Here is a 24,877-nt window from a genome sequence, read left to right as displayed (position 1 = left end):
GGCTTAGGAACTGCAGTTTCAAATCATAGAATATCAGGGTTGGAAGGGACCTCAGGAGGTCATCTAGTCCAACTCCCTGCTCAAAGCAGGACCAATCTCCAATTTTTGCCCTAGATCCCTAAATGGCCCCCTCAAGGATTGAACTCACAACCCTGGGTTTAGCAGGCCAATGCTCAAACCACTGAGCTATCCCTCCCCCGAAATATGTCGAAATAAGTCTGAAATATGGACTTATGACAAAAAGCAGATGACATTCTTCCAAAAAAAAAATAGATTTAAAAATAGCATGTAGCTGCAGACATTTTTATATTTTTTCACATAAGATAAGATGTTTCACACAAACATAAGTAAGTCTCAAAACTTTCTACTCAGATGTACTTAAAGTGTAAAACAGATAGCAGCAGCCGTCGTAAGTTCAGACCACTCATTGCCTAGATAGAGAAGGGATCATTACACTAAGCACAAATTTACCCAATGCTAATAATTGAAAAATAATACATTTGAGACTCAATCTATTTTAATCTTTGGTCATTGACTAACATCTAAACCACAAAAAACAAGGCCTAGAATATATTTCCCCAAATAAACACATTGCAATGTTCAAACCACTAAGACTTAAACTCCCACACTACTAACATGCTGCAGAATGTGTTCTGTTTAACCCAAAGGCCATGGCAGCCCTGGTTTGTCCTTATGATCAATACCAATAAAAGCTCTAGAAACTTAAACTGAATCAGAAATGCCCTCCCCCTGCCCTGGGTACCTTTACAAGGAGTTCCATAGGTAGCCTAAACCCTAAAGTAATTTCTATCCAGACAGCCTACTTTGCATAAACAAAGCAAGAGAGTCTGATTTGAACTTAAGACAGCTTGGGGTAGAAAGGAAGCTAGAACCAGAAGGAAAATGAAGTGAATGCTGACCACAAACTCATTATTGATGCTGCAGTGAACTGTAAACGGAACATGCTCCTCTTTCCCCCAAAGACATAATTATGGAAAAACAAGCATTTGAGTAAATAAGCATGGGACTTATACTGTACTAATAGGAGTGAATCTGAAATGAGTTATTCTGAATAAACTTGAGCATTTTTTTGTCTGAGGCTTACAATAAATTGGAATGTGGGGAGAGAGGGGACTTACATGCAGAAGCAGCACAGCGGCAAGAAATGACTGGCCTTGACAATAGCCAATCTCTTCATCATAGACGGAATAGGCCTGAAAAGAGAATCAATATTTTAAGATGTACTCTCTCCCTAGAGCAGAACTGCATGAGAAAAAAAATAAGAACTGAAGTGTATACCTTCAGTCATGACTGAACTGTGATTCCAGGATATGCTTTAGCTGCTATGTTACTGCACAACGATTAACGCAAAGAAAAAACTGTTTGCAGAGCAATTGTTGGTGGCCAGCAGATATCTGGTTGGTCGCATGGTGCTGACTGTTTCCAGCTCCTAACTCACACTGAAGGCTGCTTAAAGTACATGAAATCACTTTCCTAAGATTACTTTTACAGAGCAACACTTGCTGTAGTTGCAATCAGGATGTCAGGAGATTATGAATCACATGAATACAAGTGAGGAAGGAGTAAGACAACCTCTCTATTAAAACGCAACCTGTACTATGAAAAAGTTTGAAAACCTTTGGATTAGCTTAAGATTTCTTCAGTAGCCTCAGGGAGTGTACACACAAAAAATGACCCATGAATTTTCAATATGGGCCCTATGCGAGAAAAAAAATGGCAAGCAAGTAGTATTTCATATTGTATAGGAATGCCATGGACACATTCTGTGTGCAGTGTAGTTGTAGCCATATCAGTCCTAGGATATTAGAGATATGGTGGGTGAGGTAATATCTTTTATTGGACCAACTTCTATTGGAGAGAGACACAAGCTTTCGAGCCACACACAGCTTATTTTCAAGTCATTTTAAAATGGAAACATTTTAGTCTGTATCAAATCTCAAATGCGTGGAATACCCTCAACCATTAGTGTGCTGGAGACAATGCAAACTCATCATTAGATAGCAATTCTAAAATATTTTAGATCAACACAGTACACAGTGCCATCCCACCTTTGGATCCAGTATCATGGTCATCTCAAATGGGGATGTGTGAAATAGTGGCTTTTATGGACAAATCAAGGCCCTGTTGGGGGATTCTCTTCTTTAAATTATTATTGCCACAGGTCTCTAACAAAAGTAAGGCAAGGAAGAAAGATATCTAACTGTGCAGGTGAACTTTATAGAATAGATTTACCCTCCATTTCCTAAGTGCAGCGTGTTGGCACATGATGTTCCTCAAGGTTACAGAGTTCAAAGTCTATGGAGAGTTCTTCCCTTGGATATATATACATGGCTCCAACTGACTGCAGTGGGAATGGGGGCATGCATATGTAGACAGGATTTGGCCTTGCAATTACAGCATGCACCAATTTTGTTGGCTCACAATCCCACTCACAGAGAAGTCTCATATACTTTAAGGTCAGAAGGGACTATCATGATCATCTAGTCCCCACTTATCTCTTCTTATGCCCCATGCCAGCCTTTAGATAGTCCTGATTCTAGTCAAATTTGGACCCAAATACTTTTTCAAAGCCTTTAGCCAGGGATAGACTTTCATCTGCCAATCAAGCATCATTAAATATTTTCCCCACTTAACCTTTAGTTCATTATTTGATAATTATTTTTATACCATAGACCCATCTGTTCGGGAGGGGTCCCTTTACAATGAAATGCATTACAATCCGGTTTTGCTTTGTTGCAGCATAAGATGCTTAAGTTCTAAAATGACAGCATTACAGTGGCAGCATTACATCTTGCACATGATACCAGGTCAACATGCAGTCACATATACAAAAGGAGCTACCAACAGACAAAGGCACATCTGAAACCCCAATTGAAAAAGGAGAGCTGCTGAACCTAATGTGGATAAAATTAATGTAATAAAACATTGTTGCTGAGAAGAAGGATATTGAAAGGTACAAGACTAAAGAGAGTGTTTGGGTGAGGATGATATTGAGCACCTTAGTCTGCTTCCAAAATAAAGATCACATGGAAAACTATCACCACCAAGGAACTGGAGAACAATTTCACATAGACTCTGAAGTCATGGAAAGGGTGCAAAGACGGTCAGTCCAGTTCCTATGCTAGCTTAAGAGTGATCTTGCTGGTATGTTACTGTCGCAAAATATACTGGATAAACCATCAAGATCAGACAGATGTAACTGAAGGATTATGTTTCCAAAGCATTTTTTACAGCAACATTTGATATTTTTGGGTGCTATTTCAAATTACTGGGTTTATGCAGTGGTACAGAAAAAAAAAATCTTTTAACTGGTTACCAAGTGTTTGATTTTAGGATTAATTATACACAAGAAATGCACAAGCATTTCCTTCTGCCCAGGACAGTCCCCTGTGCAAAGCACATCATTTTTAAATGATATCCTAAATGAAAAACTATGTGCCAAGAATTTAAGCTTCAAAATGCAGAAATGTCTCCTGAGGGATAGAACACATGAAGAATTTCTAAATGCAGAATCAGAGTGCTGAAAGCTTGAGATTCTCTGGTCAAACAAGGTAATTGGATCAAACAGAAAACAGTCATTTGTACCTAATAATTATCTTCTGCATTTTAATGAGCACTTAAATGGATGCCTGCTGGTTTATAATGCTAATGAGAGATGCATAATTATCTTCAACTTTACAGATACTTAGATCTTTTGCAAGATCTTTACTCTCTGTTAGACTAATTTCAGAGTAGCAGCCATGTTAGTCTGTATCCGCAAAAAGAAAGGGAGTACTTGTGGCATCTTAGAGACTAACAAATTTATGTGAGCATAAGCTTTCGTGAGCTTTCATCGGATGCATGCTGATGAAGTGAGCTGTAGCTCACGAAAGCTTATGCTCACATAAATTTGCTAGTCTCTAAGGTGCCACAAGTACTCCCTTTCTTTTTGTTAGACTAATGTAGCTCTTATGAAAGTTCCACAAGTATTTGTTGTATTCTGAGAGCATATTTTAAAAAAACACTTTAATTTAGCATTGTTTAGGGTTGTATCTCAATCTATAGATGTGATGGACAGAAATGAGGTCATCCCCATTTGCACAGTGTTCTAATATCAACTAACTATCTAACTAAGAAATTAACTATCAAAACCGTGCAGAAATATTTGCATCATTTAACAGATCAAGGATTTCTAAAGGTTTTGTGAGGAATAAAAATGAGATGTCCCTCTTTATTCTTCACACTTTGCTGCACCTTCCTCTGTTTAGTGCGTTGCCCAGTGATCCTATAAAAACTGATGCATCCGATGAAGTGAGCTGTAGCTCACGAAAGCTTATGCTCAAATAAATTGGTTAGTCTCTAAGGTGCCACAAGTACTCCTTTTCTTTTTATAAAAACTGAGTGTCTAATAGCACTGGCCGCAGACAGGCATACGCAGGTCACGCTTCCCACCACGCAGCTCTATCACCACACAATAACCCTGATCAGCAGCCTCCCTGCTATTCCAGAGGTAGGCCCCTCTAGACTATTCTGCTGATGCACCTTAACCGTCACCTGCAGCTCCAATCCCTTCCTTTATATTCCTTTCTTCAGCAGAGACTACAAGTTCTAACAACTCAACTGCAGTTTGGTTTAGTTTTCTGTATCCCACTGGAACCAAAACTCCAGACGTTTTAGCACAGAATAGACAGACAAGATGAAAAAGGTTCCAACCCAGTGAGCTCATTTATGAGATTCTTGGTTGTTGTTTCTCTGAAGCGTGGGCACCTGGCCACATAAACTGTCAGGTCTCTCAGCAGGAGCAGAGCGAGGGACTGCACAGAAATAAAGGGGCAATCGATCTCTTGGCTTTGTTTGCTCATGTTGTGCTGTCTCCGCTTCAGTTTCAAAACTCGCCATGAAAAATTTGTGGAGTTGAACCAATGAAGAAACAGCCATTTATTTCTATTTGCATAATTCCCTATAAACATTCAGTTTTCACAGTTTACAATGACATGATTCACAGGGGTGGATCTAAATCAGACATGGAGACCTCTCCCTTTGAAGAGGACACTACAACGTGATCTGCAGTAGGTTCACTCCTGCATAATTTATTTTCCTGTGTGTGTGCGAGAGAGAGAGAGAGACATATGCTTTCCCCCACATGACCTATCCAACATGCCCTGGGTTTTAGTCCTGGCCTCACTGCTGAGATGGCCATCAAGGATGCTAATGCCCAGTGTGACGGTGGTTGTAGTGTTGTGGACCCCAGTCCACTAGGAACTGGATTAAACTGAAGTTATTTTGTATGAGCTGAAACAACCTTTGCACTGTGGCAACTTTTCAATTCAACTGAGTTTACAGAAAAAATAAGCAAACGGGAAACATGACCAATTTAAATCCAACATAATTATTACAAACATAAAAAGTGTGTGTTGACCAAGACCACTACACACAAGGTTATAAAATACCTTGCATATTTTGTACAAGGAGTCCTGACCATCTCCCCCAGTATCCTTAAAGTAATCATGAGCTGGGAACGTGCGATTGATGTCCCGAGTGATTGCACTGTCCTGGGGAGACTCCTGTTAAAACAAGAACATGAGAGAAAAATCTGTATGTTAAAAGTGATGCAGTTTAAAAATCAGCATAAATTACGATGTGCTGGAATGAATGGCTGGTAGACTATCAGGATATGCCGTGCACCTCACTCAATACAGACTAGGGTAGACAGCCTGCAGCCCTACCACCTCGGGTCACAATCTGGTAACCTAAGCAGGTCCGGGCATGGTCAGCACTTAGCTAGGAGACTGCCAAGGAAAATACAATCAAGTGTTACAGGATGTGGTTGGTGGTGATTCAGTAGACCAAAAAAAAAAAAAAAAAAATCGTACTGAACCCAACTGCCACTACACAAATTCTACTTCCTCTTAGGTAAATTGAGGGTACCAGTCAAATAATCTTTGGTCATTGTAGTCTGCCACGCTAAAATTCACCCCCCAGTTTAGACAGGAGAAGTCATTTTTCACCTCCCACCAAAAGCCAAGACACAATAAGGGTGAGAACAGACAGGAAATGGGATCCAAACCAGAGCAGGACATGATTTCACAAAAGAGAAAAGCCATACTCTACTGGCTGCATACACAGAGGCATCACATCCTGGCTCAAGGAGGTGGCTCTGGTGCAACCACCTTTAGAACACTGCGTGCAGAAGGAGATAGAGCGAGGCTACAAACAGCAAGAGTAGCTGGAAGTGAAGAAATCCAGTCCAAGAAAGGAACTGATCCTACTTGAGAAGGCCCTGAACAAAACCACCCTGGAAAAGGGGGTGTCTAAGATCGAGAAGGTGGAGGTGGTAGAGGCTTTTTCCAATATCTGTGTTTGCACCAAGAACAGCACTACAGGATCGTGGGGTAGGGAAAGAAGGGCCAGGTATTACAATGGGCTCAGGAGGGGCTGTTGAACTGGCTGATACCAGTATGTCAGAGGGTGACACTTGCCTTGTAAGAGAAACCAGGGCCAGTGCACCTGCACCCCATCTACTGACCCAGATTAGGCTTCAAAAGAGGGCATTGGAGGGGAGGGGAGGCAGGAGGCCCAGTGAGTCAGAGGTCAGAAGCTGCAGGAAGCAGTCAGAGCCTAAAATGTAAAGGGTGAGCTGAGGAGATGTTTTAAGTTTGGACCCCCCCAACCCCAAAAATCTGCCTAAGAAAGACTGTGGGTGCGCCAGCAAATCACCAGGCAGTGAGGGAGAAGCCCTGTCTTGTTACAAAGCATTTCTCTTTCTAGAAAACCTGTGGAAATGCTATGCTAGCACCCCTCATTTTCCATCTAACATGTATAGATCTACTTCTAACACACCTCCCTCAGGAGCTCTAGACTCAGAATGCTGTCCCCTCTAGCCTCTCATCTGAGGGTGCTGGAGTAGCTGGCAAACAAAACTAAGCTTCACAACTACTTCATCAGGCAGCAGATGCTGTACCCTTTGTCTAGCAATTAAAGCACAAGGGCAGAAGGCAGGATTCCTGCATTCTGCTGCCTCTCATATTGACCCTATTGTCTTATTGTTTCCTTGTGCTCCTCCGGTCGGTCGGACGGCCTGTATCCACCTGCTGTCTCTTGTTTTACACTTAGATAATACGCTCTTTGGGAGCGAGGACTCTCTCTTTGTTCTGTGTTTGTACAGCGCCTCGCACAATGGGGTCCTGGTCTATGACTAGGGCTCCTAGGCCCTACATAAATACAAACAACAGTAGTTGTGGGCATTTCATCCAGAAAGATGACAAATTGGATGGAATTCAGGAAGAGCAACAAACATGATAAAAGGACTCATAGAATTGATCTGAGGAAGTACACAGTGAATATGTATAGCTTGTCGAGCAAGTAAGTATGTGACCACTGTGGGTGCAATGAATCAGTATTTGAAGAGGGTCACCAGCTAGAAAGGACAGGAATTTGACAAAGTATAAGACTAGGAGTAATGGGATAAAACTAAAGCAAAAACTTGAGATGAACATCAGGACATTTTTTTCTAGCAGTGCGATCTATTAAACAGTAAATATCCCTGTAAAAGGCTGGCAGTGACTGTCAGAAAAACACCCCACTCTATTACCAAAGTGTTGATCTTGCCAGTCAAGGGTTAGGAGGATTTTGCTCATTCCCTGAGGCTGGTGACTTGTTACCTCACCTGAATTTAAGGGAGGTGATGGGGATGTCTGGGGAGAGAGGATCTAGGACAGGGGTTCTCAAACTGGAGGTTGGGACCCCTCAGGGGGTTGCAAGGTTATTACATGGGGGGTCGCCAGCTGTCAACCTCCACCCCAAGCCCCGCTTGCCTCCAGCATTTATAATGTTGTTAAATATATAAAAAGTGTGTTTAATGTATTGGGGGTGGGGGTCGCACTCAGAGGCTTGCTGTGTGAAAGGGGTCGCTAGTAAAAAAGTTTGAGACCCACTGATCTAGGCTTGAGGGAGGAATCATAGGAGCAGCCAAGCCTGGGAGGTGGTGTGATCTGACCTGTGCAAATGTATTATTTATTAATAAAGCCCAGCTCCAGAAAGGGGTGAATTTGTATTCTACATACTGGTTCAGCATTCCTCATAGAGCAGGTTGGGATTGGCACCTGCACATACTCCCAAACTATAGTTGTCAGTATTCCCAAGGGCAAAGACAGCTGAACTTCTTGAGTTGTTTTGCGGGCTCTCTCTGCCACCTCATTCTGCAAACCATTCCTACTGTATAAGCTCAAGACAGAGCAAACAGCACTGAAAAGCTGAATATGGTTTGCAAACAGGGAAGCCATACAAAAGTATGCTTTGGTTTTCATGGATTGGTAAATAGGGTACTTTATTTAAGGTGTCATTAGAAATGGCTCATCTTACATATTCTTTGCTTTGCACAGAAAGTGGCAGTAAAACTTTGTTTCTTTAAAAAAAAAAAAATGCACGGAGGAGAAGAATAAATGAGGGCAGGTGGAGAATGAGGTTGGAAGCACAGTGGGTTGAAGAGAATTCTTGGCTCCCTAAATCCTCAGATCAGAAAAATGGGAAGCTTTTCTTACAATAGCCACCACTAGGACTTGGAAGGCAATTAGCTAGTGCTTTGTGGATGGAGTAAACAGTAGTAAAAACAATGAGGAGTCCTTGTGGCATAATTTATTTAGGCATAAGCTTTCGTGGGATATAACCCACTTCAACAGATGTGAAGTGGATTATATCCCATGAAACTTTATGCCCAAATAAATTTGTTAGTCTCTACAGTTAGACAATGAGAATCTCACTTGAGCTCGCTTCCAAATGCTTTACATTGCATAAGCTAACAGCAGTTTTATTCCCTCTTTTGAATCTGTACTTGTGACTCTCTCACTGATTTTGAGGTTTCCTAAAGGGAATTCCAAAATCTTTGTTTGATCTGAACTTTGGTTTAAAAGTAGGAAGGTTGCTAATTCTGCCCAGTTTGTCTCTGAGTAGATATGATGTATTTTGTGAATTTCTCTTGCTGATATTATTAGTTCAATCAGATAAAGGATCAAAATCTTTTAAATATGTACTAATTTTTTAAAATATAACAGCTTACATCAGTAGTCACATTTGTTCACCTGCAGTCTTGTGTACGACTTTATTGCTCTGTAATCCCATTGAAACAAGAAGGATGCCATGAAGTCCACTGAGCTCAGTGCAGTACGTAGTGGTAAAGATCAGCAGTGCAGTTGTTAAAGGAAGCTAGATATAGACAAAAGGACCAACCGGTTCGTTCAATCTCACGTGATAACTATCACATCATAAGCCTGAAGACACCCTCTCCAAAATAGAAATAAGTGTGCTAAAAATGTCACAGTAAGAGTCTGAATTGCAATCAGAGGCAAGGAGGTTAGGCTAATGGTGCCATATGTAAGTCTCCTCCAGAGGAGAACACATTCTCCATATCCAGGTTTTTATATGGGCACTCATCACATGAGTATCTTAGCACCTGTTGGGGGTAGTCATGTCCTAGCATTTATTTAGCTGAATACCATGACTAGTATCATCACCAAATGCATGAGAATAAACACATGTTCTTATTCTTGGTTGATTTCCATTTGACTATATAAATTGTCTCATTTCAGTACTGGAACAAGGGGCTTCCTAGGCAGCTAATGAGATCAGATTTCCTCACTGGTAAATGATCATCTGAAAAGAAGACTCTGAATTCATTAGGCAGCTTGTCCTACTGAAAGCATCAAGTGCTCCCTTCATCAGGTGCTACTGTGTCAATGACTGAGGTGCAATTAAAAGATTATGTCCCCTTAACATCTAAGTTATGGAATTTTGCTCCACGTAAAGGCTGCAGCATAAGAGCAAGATATAGTGTGGAACCACAAGGGAAGAAAGCTTGTTTCCAAACAGGATATTTTTAAAATAATCACTTTTGCTAGAGACAAAAAATAAACAAACAAACGAACAAAAAAAACCCAACAGGAGGCTCTTCTAAACACGTGAAACCTCAAGTGCTCTACAAAAGTGATGCTTATACATTAGGCTGTGCTATCAGCCCTGCCTATATTACATTAAAGCATACTTTCACTTGATCTTTTGTTCTGGAAAATCCCCTTGATAAAAAATGGGGACAAAAGTTCTTATTCCGTATGTGAACGTCGCTTGTGATTTTAATCCAAGTTTAACACTCTTCTCTGTGGCTTGTCACAACCATATCATTATAAAGGCAATAAAACTTTATTAGTATCAAGTTATTGGATTGTCTTGCAAATGATCTGTGTACCATACATCGCTGCAATTCTGTAACAATTTAATGTGTCTAAAGAGTCTATCACATATTTAGGAAAACAGAATCAATCATAATGCAACACTAAAGAATTTTACATACGAATAAGCTTTTTAAGTTAACGAAGGCAACTAAGGACAAGTGCAGAGTCCTGCACTTAGGACAGAAGAATCCCATGCACCGCTACAGACTAGGGACCGAATGGCTAGGCAGCAGTTCTGCAGAAAAGGACCTGGGGATTACAATGGATGAGAAGCTGCATATGAGTCAACAGTGTGCCCTTGTTGCCAAGAAGGCTAAAGGCATTTTGGGCTATATAAGTAGGGGCATTGCCAGCAGATCGAGGGACATGATCATTCCTCTCTATTTGACATTGGTGAGGCCTCATCTGGAGTACTGTGTCCAGTTTTGGGCCCCACACTACAAGAAAGATGTGGAAAAATTGGAAAGCATCCAGCGGAGGGCAACAAAAGTTATGAAGAGAGGCTGAGGGAACTGGGATTGTTTAGTCTGCGCAAGAGAAGAATGAGGGGGGATTTGATAGCTGCTTTCAACTCCCAGAAAGGGGGTTCCAAAGAGGATGGATCTAGACTGTTCTTAGTGGTAGCAGATGACAGAACGAGGAGTAATGGTCTCAAGTTGCAATGGGGGAGGTTTAGGTTGGATATTAGGAAAAACTTTTTCACTAGGAGGGTGGTGAAACACTGGAATGGGTTACCTAGGGAGGTGGTGGAATCTCCTTCCTTTGAGGTTTTTAAGGTCAGGCTTGACAAAGCCCTGGCTGGGATGATTTAGTTGGGGATTGGTCCTGCTTTGAGCAGGGGGTTGGACTAGATGATCTCCTGAGGTCCCTTCCAACCCTGATATTCTATGATAAAGAGGGTATTTATTGCCTTTAATTAGTAGATGAAGTAACCAGAGAAATGTATTGCTTAATGGCCCAATCATGCAAACATTTAAGCATGAGTAATTTTATTCATGCAAGTAATCCCATTGACTTGACTATGTGCTTATTTGTTTGGATCACTGAGATATAATAGAGTAGCCAGCTTTTTAAGTGGAGGGGAATTACATTTAAAAAAAATGATCTGTTCTGGTATCAAAGAGGTCACCGAAGTCCTAAGTACGAAATACTAAGTACCTTGTCCTGTTGCAGAGACAGAGCAGTGAGGTAGTGAAAGTAAGGCTGAATTCAAAAGGAACAAATCTCACATTTAAGCCACATATTTAATAGTAATTGCAAAGGCATCTATTTAGAAATCATCATAAATACATCTTTCAGGCTATCATTTCCACTTGTCAAAAAAGTGGGATTGGACATAGAGTTGGTCTCTCCCTGGATTTGCGTGACTCTTCATCCCTCAGCTCCTTATGTTTTGGTGCAATTCAAGTATCACTGAAGTTGGTTCCTGCTACTAGAACAGTTTGGGGAGAGAAAAATATACGGAAGTGATAAAGCTTTAAAAATGTTTTTCAAAACACAGCTTTTAAAACTACCCATTAGTACAAACTGTTGCAACTCAAGCATTGTGTAACCTTTCCTTTACTACTATTTTTATACCTTGCTGTGAGAATTGGCTCACTGGGCAATTTCTCATGCTTTCAGGGGACTGGGAACTGAAGGAAGCCCTTCTGAGTACACACCCTTCACAAACCGGGATTGAAAAAATAGAAAGCTAAGAATGACAGGAAGAAAAAGAAAGTAATAGAGTGGAAAACTGCCATGAGAACTGGAGCAAGTATTGTAAAGATAAGAATTCCCATAACAACTCATTGCACTGACTAACAAGGAGGAAAGTTTGGAAGCTGGAACAAATCAGTCTCTTTTTTAAACAGGGGGAAAAATTTCTAAAAAACTGAAAGAATAGCGAAATACCACCAGTACGGATGGTTGGTCAGTTTTTTTAAAAAGCAAAATAACAAACAATGGAAACCAGTTTTCAAGCTAGTAAATACAAAATTATCTATTGCAGATAAATATAACACGCAGGCTTCAGCATTAACTGGACTGTACATACTGTCTTAACCCTTGTGCCATGTTCCCCCTCCCCCCCCCAAATATGGCATATCTGCCAAAAATGTTCATCGGATTGGGCCATCTTTGTGCAGTTACAGTCCTGACCAGTGTTCCAGAGAATGAGGCAGGTGCAACCTGAAACACTTTTGCTACAATGCAGGATTTAGGGCTGCCACGCAGACAATGTAGGACACTGACAAGTGGGCTCTCTCCCCATGTTGTTGATCTTCTTGCAGAGCTCAGTAGGCCCAATTTATCCCTGCCAACCCTGACACAGGACTTAAGGAACATAAAAAGAGAGAGAGAGAGAGAGAGAATTAATGCAAGGAGAAGGAAGGTGATGCCAAAGGATGAAATGGGCACCCCTCACAAGGGTAGAGAAAGTGAGGGAGAAGGTGGCTAGTAGGGCTTGAAAGAAGCCTGCCACCAAGCCCTGAACCCAGGGAGCCACTGGGCACCACTCCAAGAAGGCAATTACAGGTACAAAGGTGGGAGGGAAAGCTGGGAAAGGCCCTTTAAGGGAAAGGTGGATCTTTGGGTCCCATGGAAGCTCTATTTCCAGACCAGTACCAAAATTCTGAAGGCTTCTCTGAACTCTGAACATTTTGAGGTTCTCTCAGGACTGCTCCAAAGGCATTTGAAAGACATGACAAATTTTATGTTTTGTTTGGTTTGGTTTTTTTTTTTTTTGGGGGGGGGGGGGGGAGGTTTGAGACAGGGCAGCCATTAAAAATAAACTTCATCAGAATGTGCACACAGCCTCTGGTAGCCTCCTGCTCCTCGAACTCATTTGGAAAAATATCCATCCCTGGATAACTTTATGATGCAGATTTGAAAGGGGGAAAACAAAAAAAAAACAACCAACCAACCAAACAAAAAAACACCAAGATCAAAAACTTTTGATATCACAGGAAGGTTGAAGTAGAAACAAAGATACAAAACAAACAATAAATAGCATCCAGAAGTATATGGACTTTAAAAATGACAGTGCATTCCTTTTAACAGACTGGTGAGACCCAAACAATGCAAACATTTTTCAGTTGCTAGTAAAGACATTTATACACAAGTTTTCAGGCTACAAGAATGCAAACTACAGAACCTTTTTTTTTTTTTTTTCGGCTGTTGACTTTATTTCAGATCCTGAAAGCTCATTCACTTGTTAAATTATCTTACATACTCATTACACCAGGGATTCAATTTACAAAATAATCTAAAAGCTTTACCAAAGCAAAACACTTGAAGGGCTAAAGCACAAGCAGCTCACAAATGCATAGGGTAATTAACATAATGAGACGTAATCTACATTAATTATTGCACATTTTAAAATGTACTTTTTATATCTGTAATTCCAGATACTATGTTTAAGATTATTTTTCTTAGAGTTTAATAAAATGCTGTCTCTATGGCTAGTATTAAAGCCTAGGGGAGTCTGCAGCCTGCTTGCACATCATCATTGGCTGCTCTTTCTACTACTTGATGAAAATGTTTGTTTAAATTATTTTTGTCCTGGAAACTGCTTTTTGGAAAAGGTCTGATCCTGAGAGCGCTTCTGATCCTGAGAGCGCTTCTGACTGGGCAAGACAAATAGTCAAGGATGTAGTACAAACAGTCAGTACACAAACAATAGAGGTGGTCAGAGCTTAGGACAAAGGTTGCAAGAGGTGTCAGCAACACAGAGAACTGTTTTATTTGCAGAAAAGTATCAGAGATGTCAGCAAGTGAGCAACTTGACAGCACACAGATCCCTGCTGAAATAAGTGTGGCAACAAATATACTGAATACTGCCACGATCTACAATACTATCCCCAGAAAGGCATGAAGAGCAAAGAGAACACACAGGATAAACTGGAAGTGTCAGGAAGAAGCGCCCATCATATTGTAACCATTTGCAAAGGTCAGGTGTTTTTGTTTAAATCAGACAAAACATGAAGTTCTTATATGCCTGCCCAGAACAGTACACTTATTCCTATCAAGAGACTGCTACATCAGCTCTGTGAGAACTTTATGTTCCTCAAGGATCAACAAGCATCTGTTCTTTCTTAAATTTGTAACGCTTTGGTCCAAAGATTGTGAACAATAGCTGTCCCATCATTTCATGATCTCTTGGAATAATTCAGGTTTAATTTATAAAGTGATAAAGGGAAGACAGACAAATGATTTTCAGTACAATAAAACTCAGACCACTTTCCAATCTGGTTTTGTAAAATCCGGAATTTTCTGCTAATATAGATCTCCAAAATATCCAACTTCGCACCTCATGGAAAGTTTTCATAGCCTATTTTTCTCAAGAAAAACATTTAAACTAAAGGTAAAATAAAATTTGTTTCAAAGCAGTAAGTGTAACAATTCAATATGTAGACCAGATCCAAAATAATTTACTTAAACTTAGGGTGAATATTAAAAAGATAATTGTAGTATATTGTTGAATATTTTGCATGTTGCACATTCTGGGTATCCCATTTTCTGTTCACCTTGTTTGTATTTTACATTTAATTAAACTCAATCCCTCAGTGAAAAAGAATGCAGCGTTAGAAATAGCGTCATTTCACATATCATGGGATTTGTCCCAGAAAAGTGTTGAGGAGGGAGAGAATATTGAGAATATTTTAAAATTACATTTTTATATTGTGCAAACAGTTTGATGTTTATCAAAACATCTTTAATACAAAAAGGTTTTCTACAATATTAGCCTCAGCTATAATTTAAATGCAGTGGACAAGTGCAAAAACATCACAGAACTTTGTGGTAACCTAATGTTCGTGATCGGTTATCTTGTTTTTCATTCGTTCTCTTAAGTTCCATTCATATTTGCATACAAAAAGGCCTAGTTGCCATTTACATTAGAAATTCCTTTTTATTTCTGTGTTAAAACTATTAAGTCCATCAGAGCCTGAGTTTACCTCTGGAAGTGATTGTCCAAAGTCAGGCTAAGAACTTCTGACTATTTACTAGTTGCTACGAATTACAGTAAGTTATATTTCTTAAACAATAATTCTATATGACCATATACATGAATTCCCTTGGTTCTCACGGTCATCATAACAAATCCATACCTTACACTGATATTACTTCCCACAGAGGTGCAACTGCTTTTACAAAGATTTTGTAACACAATTCATGAAAAAGATTACTATGAAAGTATGAGAGTGTAAAGCAAAGATCCAAAGCAATCAATGGGATTTTTATATGCTATTCAGACTTTGCACAGAACATGTGGCATGTAGTTGGAATGCACATGTAACATGTAAGAAAGAAGCCACTTTCATGCCAAGTTTCAGCCTTTTAAAATGAGTGAAATAGGGTTACTAGCAGAAAAACTGGCAGACTAGTGACTTCAATACTATTATGTGCCACTGGTAAGGTAAGTTATTTTGGACAGACCTACACATTTTAGACACACGCCAGCATAGTAAACATTTCTGTGTTAATATAAAATAGTTATTCATTGTTAGCAGGATGCCCTGTTAAACTACTGCCAGATTTATCCTGTAGTGTCCAAATTCAGTGGCACTCCCAAGTTTCTTTTCTATACATTAAATTCTAGCTTTTCATTGTCTTTGATGTTAAGCACATTTCCTAGATTTGTCTTGGACCAAACCTATGTTTTTAGTAAGAAAAACTACACCTGTTGCTAAGATCTCAGTGACCAGTATAAATCTCAGCTTTCACAGCTAATATTTGCTAATGAGAAATATTACGTTCAGACACAGTATACAAGGGTTATTTGGTACTAGCATTTGCTAAACACATCTGCAGAACAAATATTCTTTTTCACACATTTCATTGACTACTTACTGTAAGTTGATTGAGACCAATTAAGAATGGGTGGACAGCTGCAATATGATACAATAATTCAGTGATATTGCATATTTTCCACCCAAATATGGCAATATAGTAGTACAATTCTAAAAATAAAAGTGAATCCCTTGTGGTAGCCAGCCCTTTTGCAGTGTTCATTTCCTTTTAGGGCTCAAGTTTCCCACAGGAAAATTATAAAGATGAGTTTGGCAAAAATGTCATACATCACGAGTATAAACACAAATTGCTTGGTCAAGGTTTTCTTGCCTTGGTCAAGTACACACAAACTAGTCTCCCAGTAAGGCATTAAAGACAGGAGGGAAAACATCCACCGTGCAAGAGAAGAGAAACACACTTACCAGCCCAGAGTCACACACAAAGTCACCCAAGACAAAAATGAAACAATGAACTGTAATTTATTTTTTAAATGTATTTTATGAGCTACTCAGACCTTTGAAATAAAGTGTGCAAGTGCATTTAAGAATAAAAACTACACTCTTAACAAGGCTCTGTTGGAATACTACATTAAAGAGATTAAGAAATTCTGAAGCAAAAAACCTTCCAGTATCACCATCCATACAACTTCTGGCTAAAACATCTCTGATTGACAAACAGGCTATTGAGTTCTGAATATCCTTTTGGAAGAGAAGGAATACCAAGTCACAATATCTCCTTTAAAACTACCTTGTATAAGTGATTATATTTTGCACCAAACCTAGCATCCCTTCAAAGAACAGTGTTATACAAGTTAGGTTTCAGGCAAACAGTATGGTTATTTTATATTGTTAATACATGATCTGTATATTAAGAGAACAGACAATCCTAGGTTGCCATGTCAGTAGTTTGAAATGTTTCAATAGCCCTTTAAATTGTAATATGTATCAAGATTACATTAATCCAAAGTAAACAGCAAACAAAAAATGTAACCCAGTGGAACAATGATTGAAATTTCTGCAGTTTTCTCAGGAAGGAAAATGTTGGTAATGGATGCTCCAAGTGTTCTGAGAATTCTCGAAGAACCGTATCAACATACTTAAAATTACATGTCCTACTGCAGCTCCACGCTTTATATTGGTGCTTTGGTTTCCTTTTGTGTTTTGTTTCTTTCTTTAAAAAAAACCCCCCAGCATACATGCACTGATAAAAAAAAGTTAACAGGCTAAGAGATGCTTTACACTGCTGCAGCACAGAGCATCTCAGTGTGAAAGATACATTTGTTTCTGAGTTCTCTCAGTAGCAGATATAATTCACTTTTGGAAATACATAAGGACTTAGGATCAAGTATTTTACATGCTTCAATTTATTCTATTCCCATTTAACATCTGAAAATATTTGTACTATTTTAAAATCAGTAATATTTGTAGCTTGGCCTAAAATCTTAAGGTTTCCTATTATTAGCCTTAGTTGAAAAGTCAGCTACAGGAATCCCGATTGAAATAATAGGTTAAAGTACTCTTAGGTTGGTTTTCTTTTTGTTGTTTTTTTTTTTCTTAGTAGTTTCAACTTGGCACAAAATATACACATATATATATTTAGAGCCACAACAAATCTTCAGCTGTCTCCTTAGATACCAAATGTCCCGTTTCGGCACACAAAATGGGACAAATCCAGGGACAGATTAAGAATGAAAGAGCCAGGGCTGAAACTAAGACCATATCTACACTAATGAGCTTACAGTGGAACAGCTGTACTGGTGCAGCTGTGCTACTGTGAGATCACTCATGTAGCCGCTCTGTGACGATGGGAGAGAGCTCTCCCGTCGACATAACAAAACCACCTCCACAAGCAGCATTGGTAGCTCTCCCACGGACATAGCACTGTGCACAATACCACTTATGTTGGTGAAACTTACGTCACTCAGGATGGTGGTTTTTTCCCTACACTCCTCAGTGGAATAAATTTTACCAACATTAAGTGGTAGTGTTGACATGACCTAAAACCTTTACACTGCTTCACAATCAAAACACTGCACCTTAGAAAAGTCTCAAACGCAGGGATTGGACTGATCCCAAAATCCACTTGTGTGTTTTTCACCTCAATGTCTAAACTGCATTGGTTTTGGTTTTTTTCCACATCAAGGCTCTTTTTCTCCCTTTTACATTAACTATTTTCCAGCACCTAAAAAGGTATGCAAAATGCTTTACAAACACATTTAATCTATTCTTTGCCTTGCTCTTCACACTTTAAAAAAGAGTGCCAATTGTGACAGCTTTTGTGAGGTGAACACCTGTTCACTGGGAACAGGACTCAGACCCAAACGAAATTCCACATGAAGCCACTAAGCCGATACCAGATGGCAATTCTCCACAGAATATACTAAAGTTTGCCTTGCCCACTACTACCCTGAAAGGAGGAGATAGATAAACCAAGAGGCCTTTAAAATAATGCTTTATCTACTGTATTTTCCTCAGCAAAGCAACCTGAATGGGCATACATGAGAAGTCATTCATGCTTGTAGTTTAACAGCATGTGAAAAATCCATTTTTAAGTTACTTTTAAAATTTCTAAACCCATGCAGAAAGAAAACATCACCGGTATTAAGAGCCAGACGGAAGCCCAAGGTTAGAAACTGCAAACTAGTTTCCATCCTGCTGCATTCACTGTCAGAATAAAGAGGATGAATACTCAATTTTTACCCAACAGAGTTAAGATGGAAGCTGAATTTCAAAGGTAATACATGGAGAGCAACTTATCAGCCCAGCAACTTGCAGAATGCTGTGTTGTACAGCATTCTTTTTAAATATGGAATTCTGGAATGACATATATTTTGCAAATCTTTCCAGATAGACCAGAACTGAGGCTGAAGACAACATTGCTTTCTGTTATCTGAAAGGACCAACTGTGCCATTTCTTTCAGTGAGCCTGACTAAGATTCTTAAGTGATACAGCATTTTTATCTTCAAGAAATACCATATCCCACCAAATGGGCAAGATCAGGAAAATAAATGTTTCTTAGACTGCTAGCTTGCTCAGAACATGAATCTATGTATTTTTTCTTTCCCTGTGCACTAGACAATTTCTTTCTTGACAATTGCTACGGAAAACATTTTAACAGGTCTTTTAACAAAATACTTGTAATAGTATGTGATGAAAATATCTATTAATTTTTCACATTGTAGTACTTTCACAACCTTATGAAATTAGCAATTTTAAAGTCAGCTAAAGATCAAAGCCTTACATCATATTCAAACAAAAGATTTCACAAAGAAAATCACTAGCACTATATACTAAAGCCACTCTAGCAGAATGTTTATTTATACTTCCCCTGATGAATCTCTTTATACTCTTGCCAACTAAAGATTTGGTCTTCCATTCATCTAATTATTTATTTTCATGGATCCATTAAAAAGCTGAAACCCCAAAAGAAAACTTTTGTTTTTCATTTTGGTAAAAGTAGTGACTAATTTTGATTAAGCATATGTTTTCTCTTTGTATCATGTGAAACTTGCAATATTTAAGAACTAGTATATGTATGGATATATCTGTACATATTCATCTCATCTTTATATGGGCTTTGCATTATATGCACTTATCTAACCCATTCCATCTAAGGATATCAAATATTCATTTAATTGTCTCCATTTCCCTCTGAACTGGAATTATCATCCTCATCTCACAAATGGGTAAAAAAAAACAGAAGTGAAAGAATCCAGGACTCCAGATTCCCTTCCCCAACTTTAACCACTGAGCCACACTCCCACATCATACCAAATAGGCACCTTAATGAAAAGGAAAGACTGAGATGCAGTACAGTATGTAAACACAGTTAATGATCAGTATATTCAAATATTTTGTTGAATCAAAATCTAGGATTTTAAGTTTAATATGACAACAGTATGCATCTCTTTGGAATTTCAAAAAGTTATTTAAAAGAGCAAAAACTATCAAACTTTTCTTTTTAAAGTGTTGACCAGCACGAATACTAGAAACTGATGATTGAATAAAGCTAATAGGTCAGATCAGTGCAAGACAGTTTCTTATCAATGTCCCTTTGCAAGTCACAGATCCCTGTTGCAGCTTCCTAGACCTGCTCAGATTTTGTCACCTGTTTAGTATTCCTGACATTGCTCTTCAAATTCTCAGACCAAGACAATGAAAACTTTAACAAACTGTCTGGTCTAAATTGATTCTCTAAATATTTAGTCACTTAAATTAGCAAAACAGATTAATAAAGTGCCCCAGGCTGAGGCACCAAGTTAAATCTGGTTGCAAGCACACAACTGATTATAATTTAAATGTTTTAATTCAATTTCAAAACTCAAGAGGTTTAATATTTGATTAAATATTGATTTTATGGCCAAACTAACAGACACCTTGAATACGCATCTACAGAAACGTTTCTATTTGCCACTATCATTAAACAAACAATAATGCAGATAGAAAAGGAGTACCTGTGGCACCTTAGAGACTAACCAATTAAGGTGCCACAAGTCATCCTTTTCTTTTTGCGAATACAGACTAACACGGCTGTTACTTTGAAACCTGTAATAATGCAGATGTGGACCACAACTTAATTTACATTTAAGTAATACTTTACTCTCAACAAATACAGACTCTTAAGTCCCCTGGGGGAGCGGGGGGGAAGGGGAGAAAGGAGGGAGAAGCAAGTATTTCCTTATAGCAAAAGAATTCAAAACCGAACTGGGAATTTGTCAAGTCAAAAGGAACAAGCTACGTTCAATAAGAGAGGTGGCCTCAAATCATACAGATGAGGAAATAAGAGTAGAGGTGGGAAAAAAATCACCAATGAGTCAAGTACTGGTATAAAATGCTACCTCTCATGTGGTTAACTGACAAAGGTTTGCTCATCTAGGGAAACATAACAGATTAGCTGAGAACAGAAGTGCTAGATCTATCTAGGGTCTTATATAAACCCCCCTTTACCCTAATAATCATAGTAACTGAACACTTCACAATCATTAATTAATTACCCCCCTTTTATTGGGGGCAAAGAAAGGTCACACGGTGCCAGGAAATTAACGTAGATTTCCTGAGCCCCTTTCCAGTGTCTTAACTACAAGTCTATCTTTCCAAGTCACACAAAAGTTGTCACCAGAGGGGTTTCACAGTTCAAAATTTTGCAGAGTAAGCATGTAGACACTAAAACACACAAAGGCAAAGCGCAAACTAACAGAGAAGGATGTTCAGAACTGCATGGGAAGCAATGGCATTTAGGGAATGGAGTACAGATAGGGAGGCTCTGGGGTGGAATAGGGAACTAGCTTGCTATTTAGGATTTGACTGTGCCTGGATTTTGTTCAGAAGTGAGCTGACTGGGGTCTGCACACTACATGCGTGGAGGACACCCAGAGCTTCTGGATGGACATCTTTGTAATGTCATAAATCCAAAATGAAAAGAGTAGATGTCAGTTTACAAGAATGAGTATATGGTATACAAGACAAATTCTACAGCAGAAAGAACTTTACTGTCATTCGCCCCACTCCAAATGAACTATTTCATGGCACTGATGTAACTGCACATTTTATATCATTTCTGGCATATCATCTTTCACGTAATTACTTAATTATAAACATATTTTATTTTACTAGCTGGTCATGTCCTTTAGTTTCTTTTGTTAAATCTTTCTGCATACATGTGTATAAAAAATAGGTTTTAAATTTAGACAGCTTTCATCTCAGAAAAATATTATGCGGACATAATTTCACCACCATCCTGCATTTGCCCATCTGCTGACATGGAGGTCTCTCCAAAACGGTCACTGTGAAGTACTAGCACAGACCAGGTACACAGAGCACAAACACAGAGGCACCATAATTTATGCATCTGTGATGTTACTGAGGCTCATGCTTAAAAAGGGGATTACGTGAGAATTATTATTTGTACCTACGCAGACTAAGCTAAGGGAAACTGGATCTCATGCAATAGAAGGATAGTCTATAAGAGTCAGGAAACACTCCCTCTCTACACTTAAAAGTTTGTGGCTGATACCAAACTGGGAGGCATTGCAAGTGCTTTGGAGGATAGGATTAAAATCCAAAATGATCTGGACAAACTGGAGAAATGGTCTGAAGAAAAGAAGATGAAATTTAATAAGGACAAATGCAAAGTACTCCACTTAGGAAGGAACAATCAGTTGCACACATACAAAATGGGAAATGACTGCCTAGGCAGGAGTACTGTGGAAAGGGATCTGGGGGTCACACTGGATAACAAGCCAAATATGAGTTAACAGCGTAACACTGTTACCAAAAAAGTAAACATAATTCTGGGATGTATTAGTAGGAGTGTTGTAAGCAGGACACAAGAAGTAATTCTTCCACTCTACTCCGCACTGATTAGGCCTCAATAGCAGTAGTGTGTCCAGTTCTGGGCACCACATTTCAGGAAAGATGTGGACAACTTGGAGAAAGTCTAGAGAAGAGCAACAAAAATGATAAAAGGTCTAGAAAAACATGACCTATGAGGGAAGATTGAAAAAAAATTGGGTTTGTTTAGTCTGGAGAAGAAACGGCCGAGGGACATGGTAACAGTTTTCAAGTATATAAAAAGTTGTTACAAGAAGGAGGGAGAAAAGTTATTCTGCTTAACCTCTTAGGATAGGACAAGAAACAATGGGCTTAAATTGCAGCAAGGGCGGTTTAGGTTGGACATTAGGAAAACCTTCCTAATTGTCAGGATGGTTCAGCACTGGAATAAATTGCTCAGAGAGGTTGTGGAATCTCCATCGATAGAGATTTTTAAGACCAGGTTAGACAAACACCTGTCAGGAATGGTCTAGATAATACTTAGTCCTGCCATGAGTGCAGGGGACTGGACTAGATGACCTCTCAAGATCCCTTCCAGTTGTATGATTTTATGTACAGTACTGCACAACTGGTTAGGCACACTATGGGGGATTTTCACTTTCCTCTGAAGGACAAAGTATTGTTCTTGTTGGAGGCAGCCTATGAAACTTGATGGTACAGCAATCTGATTACCTATAACTAAGGCTGAGGAGCTATAACCTGTGCTCAGTCAAACCTAATTTAAATCACCTAACAATTAATACAAAGAACTGGAGAATCTCTAAAGTGAATACCAGACTGTAGCATGATTGGCTTCTCTGAGGTCATTTATGAGCAATACTAGCGCCTGGAACCTAAATCCAGCCATGTGATGGTTGTTCCCTAGAGACCTGCTGGATTTCTGGAGACACACTGTTCATTAATGTGTATGGAAAAGTAGTGCAGTGTACAGCTTGGGAGCCACAGGCATATCAAGCAAGTGGGAACAGGCACTAATTCTATGCTGAAAACACAAAGGCAGAGTTTCTGTTCTTCTCCTAGCATGCAGATGGCTCTGACTCTAAACAGCAGTTTACTGGGGAAAGGGTTTGCAGAAGATCTTAGTTTCACAAAGTTGCCTAAAAAGGGAAGATTCCTACTCATCTCCCGGTTTCTAAAATTAGAAACAGTGATGGCCTTTACAATCTCTTGTACTTCAAGAGAAGTGGGGTTCATCATTTTTCATATGACACAGGTTTTGATTTTGAAGCCGTTTTGATTTTTTTTTTTTTTAATTTAAATCAGGTTGAGGTTTTGTAAAACTAATTTGAAAATGTGTTGTTGCCTCTTTAGATCAAAATTTATATTTAACTAAATTATAAGTGCTGTTTTTATTTAAAAAGCCACTACTGTAGTGTAGTTTACTGAATTTTGCAAAACTGTTTAGTGTGAAAAATAAAATATTGAAAATTAAGGCCCTGAACCTGCAAACACCTCACCTGGTATGTAACTTTACTTGCATAAACAGCCTGACTGATTTCAATGGATCTATGCACACGCAAAAGTGTTTTCAGCATCCGGGTCTAAAAGTTTTTATTAAACTTCTTGATGACAAAGTCTTTGTAATTCCAAAACAAAATGGCCTTGGGGGTTAACAATAATTAATTCAGACTTTCAATACATTAAACAAAACTATTAACTTTTAGAGACACGGGCCAAAATGTTCAAAAATGAAAGCTTAAAGCTAATCGCATAAACCCAAACAGTCTCCTGAGGGCTGGATTCTCAAAAGCACTTCAGTCACTTCGGAGCACCAGTCCCACTGACTTTAACCTGCAAACTCTGATGGTGGCATACTGCTTGGTTGAAGCACTTCAGCTTTTCTTGACTTGTGGAAGTTCAGTGTATCAGATAGTGTGACTGTCTACACATACAGAAAGGGATATTTGCTTATCAATGTTGGGTATTGAGTTGGTGGTGTTCTCACAGGAAGGATGTTAATTGGGGCCCTATGTTTGTCATTTTCCAAGTAGATGAGCATCTTACCTGTGAAACTTCCTGCTATTTTTTTTTTAAATGATAATGCCATGGTTAGGGTCTGGGAGTTGGGAGACCCAGGTTCGATTCTTTGCTCCTCCAGCTTGACATTAGGTAGGTCATTTATTTTCTCTGGGTCTGAAGTCTCCATCTGTAAAATGGATTATTTCCCTATCTCACAAAGGTGGTGTAAGGATATTAAAGATTGTGAGGTGCTCAGATACTACAGTAATGGAAGCCAAGTACCAAAGGAAGGTATAAGTCTGAAATTCTACTGAACAATTAGGACCCTAAAGTTCAAAACATGCACTAGTAAATTAAGACTATAAAATGGGGAGTGAAGAAATACCCACATGTAAATGCAGAATTTGATAGCACAAAGCTATCATCCTCTTTTTACCTCCCCTAGAAAGGAACTCTCCATATTAACAAAATTGTCACTGGATTTGAATGAGAAGATTAACAATTTGCACGTTTTCTCCTTTTGAAACTATTTTAAAATAGCAATACACTACAACCTCAACCTCCAATAATTTAAGTCTTTTCTTTTTCAGTATGAG

At 39.0% G+C, this 24,877-nt stretch overlaps 1 protein-coding gene across 2 annotated transcripts in view; it reads right to left on the bottom strand.

The window, feature by feature from the left end:
- RABGAP1 (RAB GTPase activating protein 1) overlaps positions 1-24,877 on the bottom strand; it is a 129,947-nt gene that overhangs the window by 28,641 nt on the left and 76,429 nt on the right. For both annotated transcript variants that reach the window (XM_084650296.1, XM_084650297.1), the window contains exons 14-15: positions 5,451-5,564; positions 1,140-1,214 (exon numbers count right to left, since the gene is read on the bottom strand). In XM_084650296.1, the coding sequence (XP_084506422.1) occupies positions 1,140-1,214; positions 5,451-5,564 (189 nt within the window). The remainder of the gene's footprint in view (positions 1-1,139; positions 1,215-5,450; positions 5,565-24,877) is intronic.

This window comes from Lepidochelys olivacea (genome assembly GCF_965140295.1).
Source record: "Lepidochelys olivacea isolate rLepOli2 genome assembly, chromosome: 16".
NCBI lineage: Eukaryota > Metazoa > Chordata > Testudines > Cheloniidae > Lepidochelys > Lepidochelys olivacea.
This window is presented reverse-complemented; position numbering and strand designations above follow the sequence as displayed.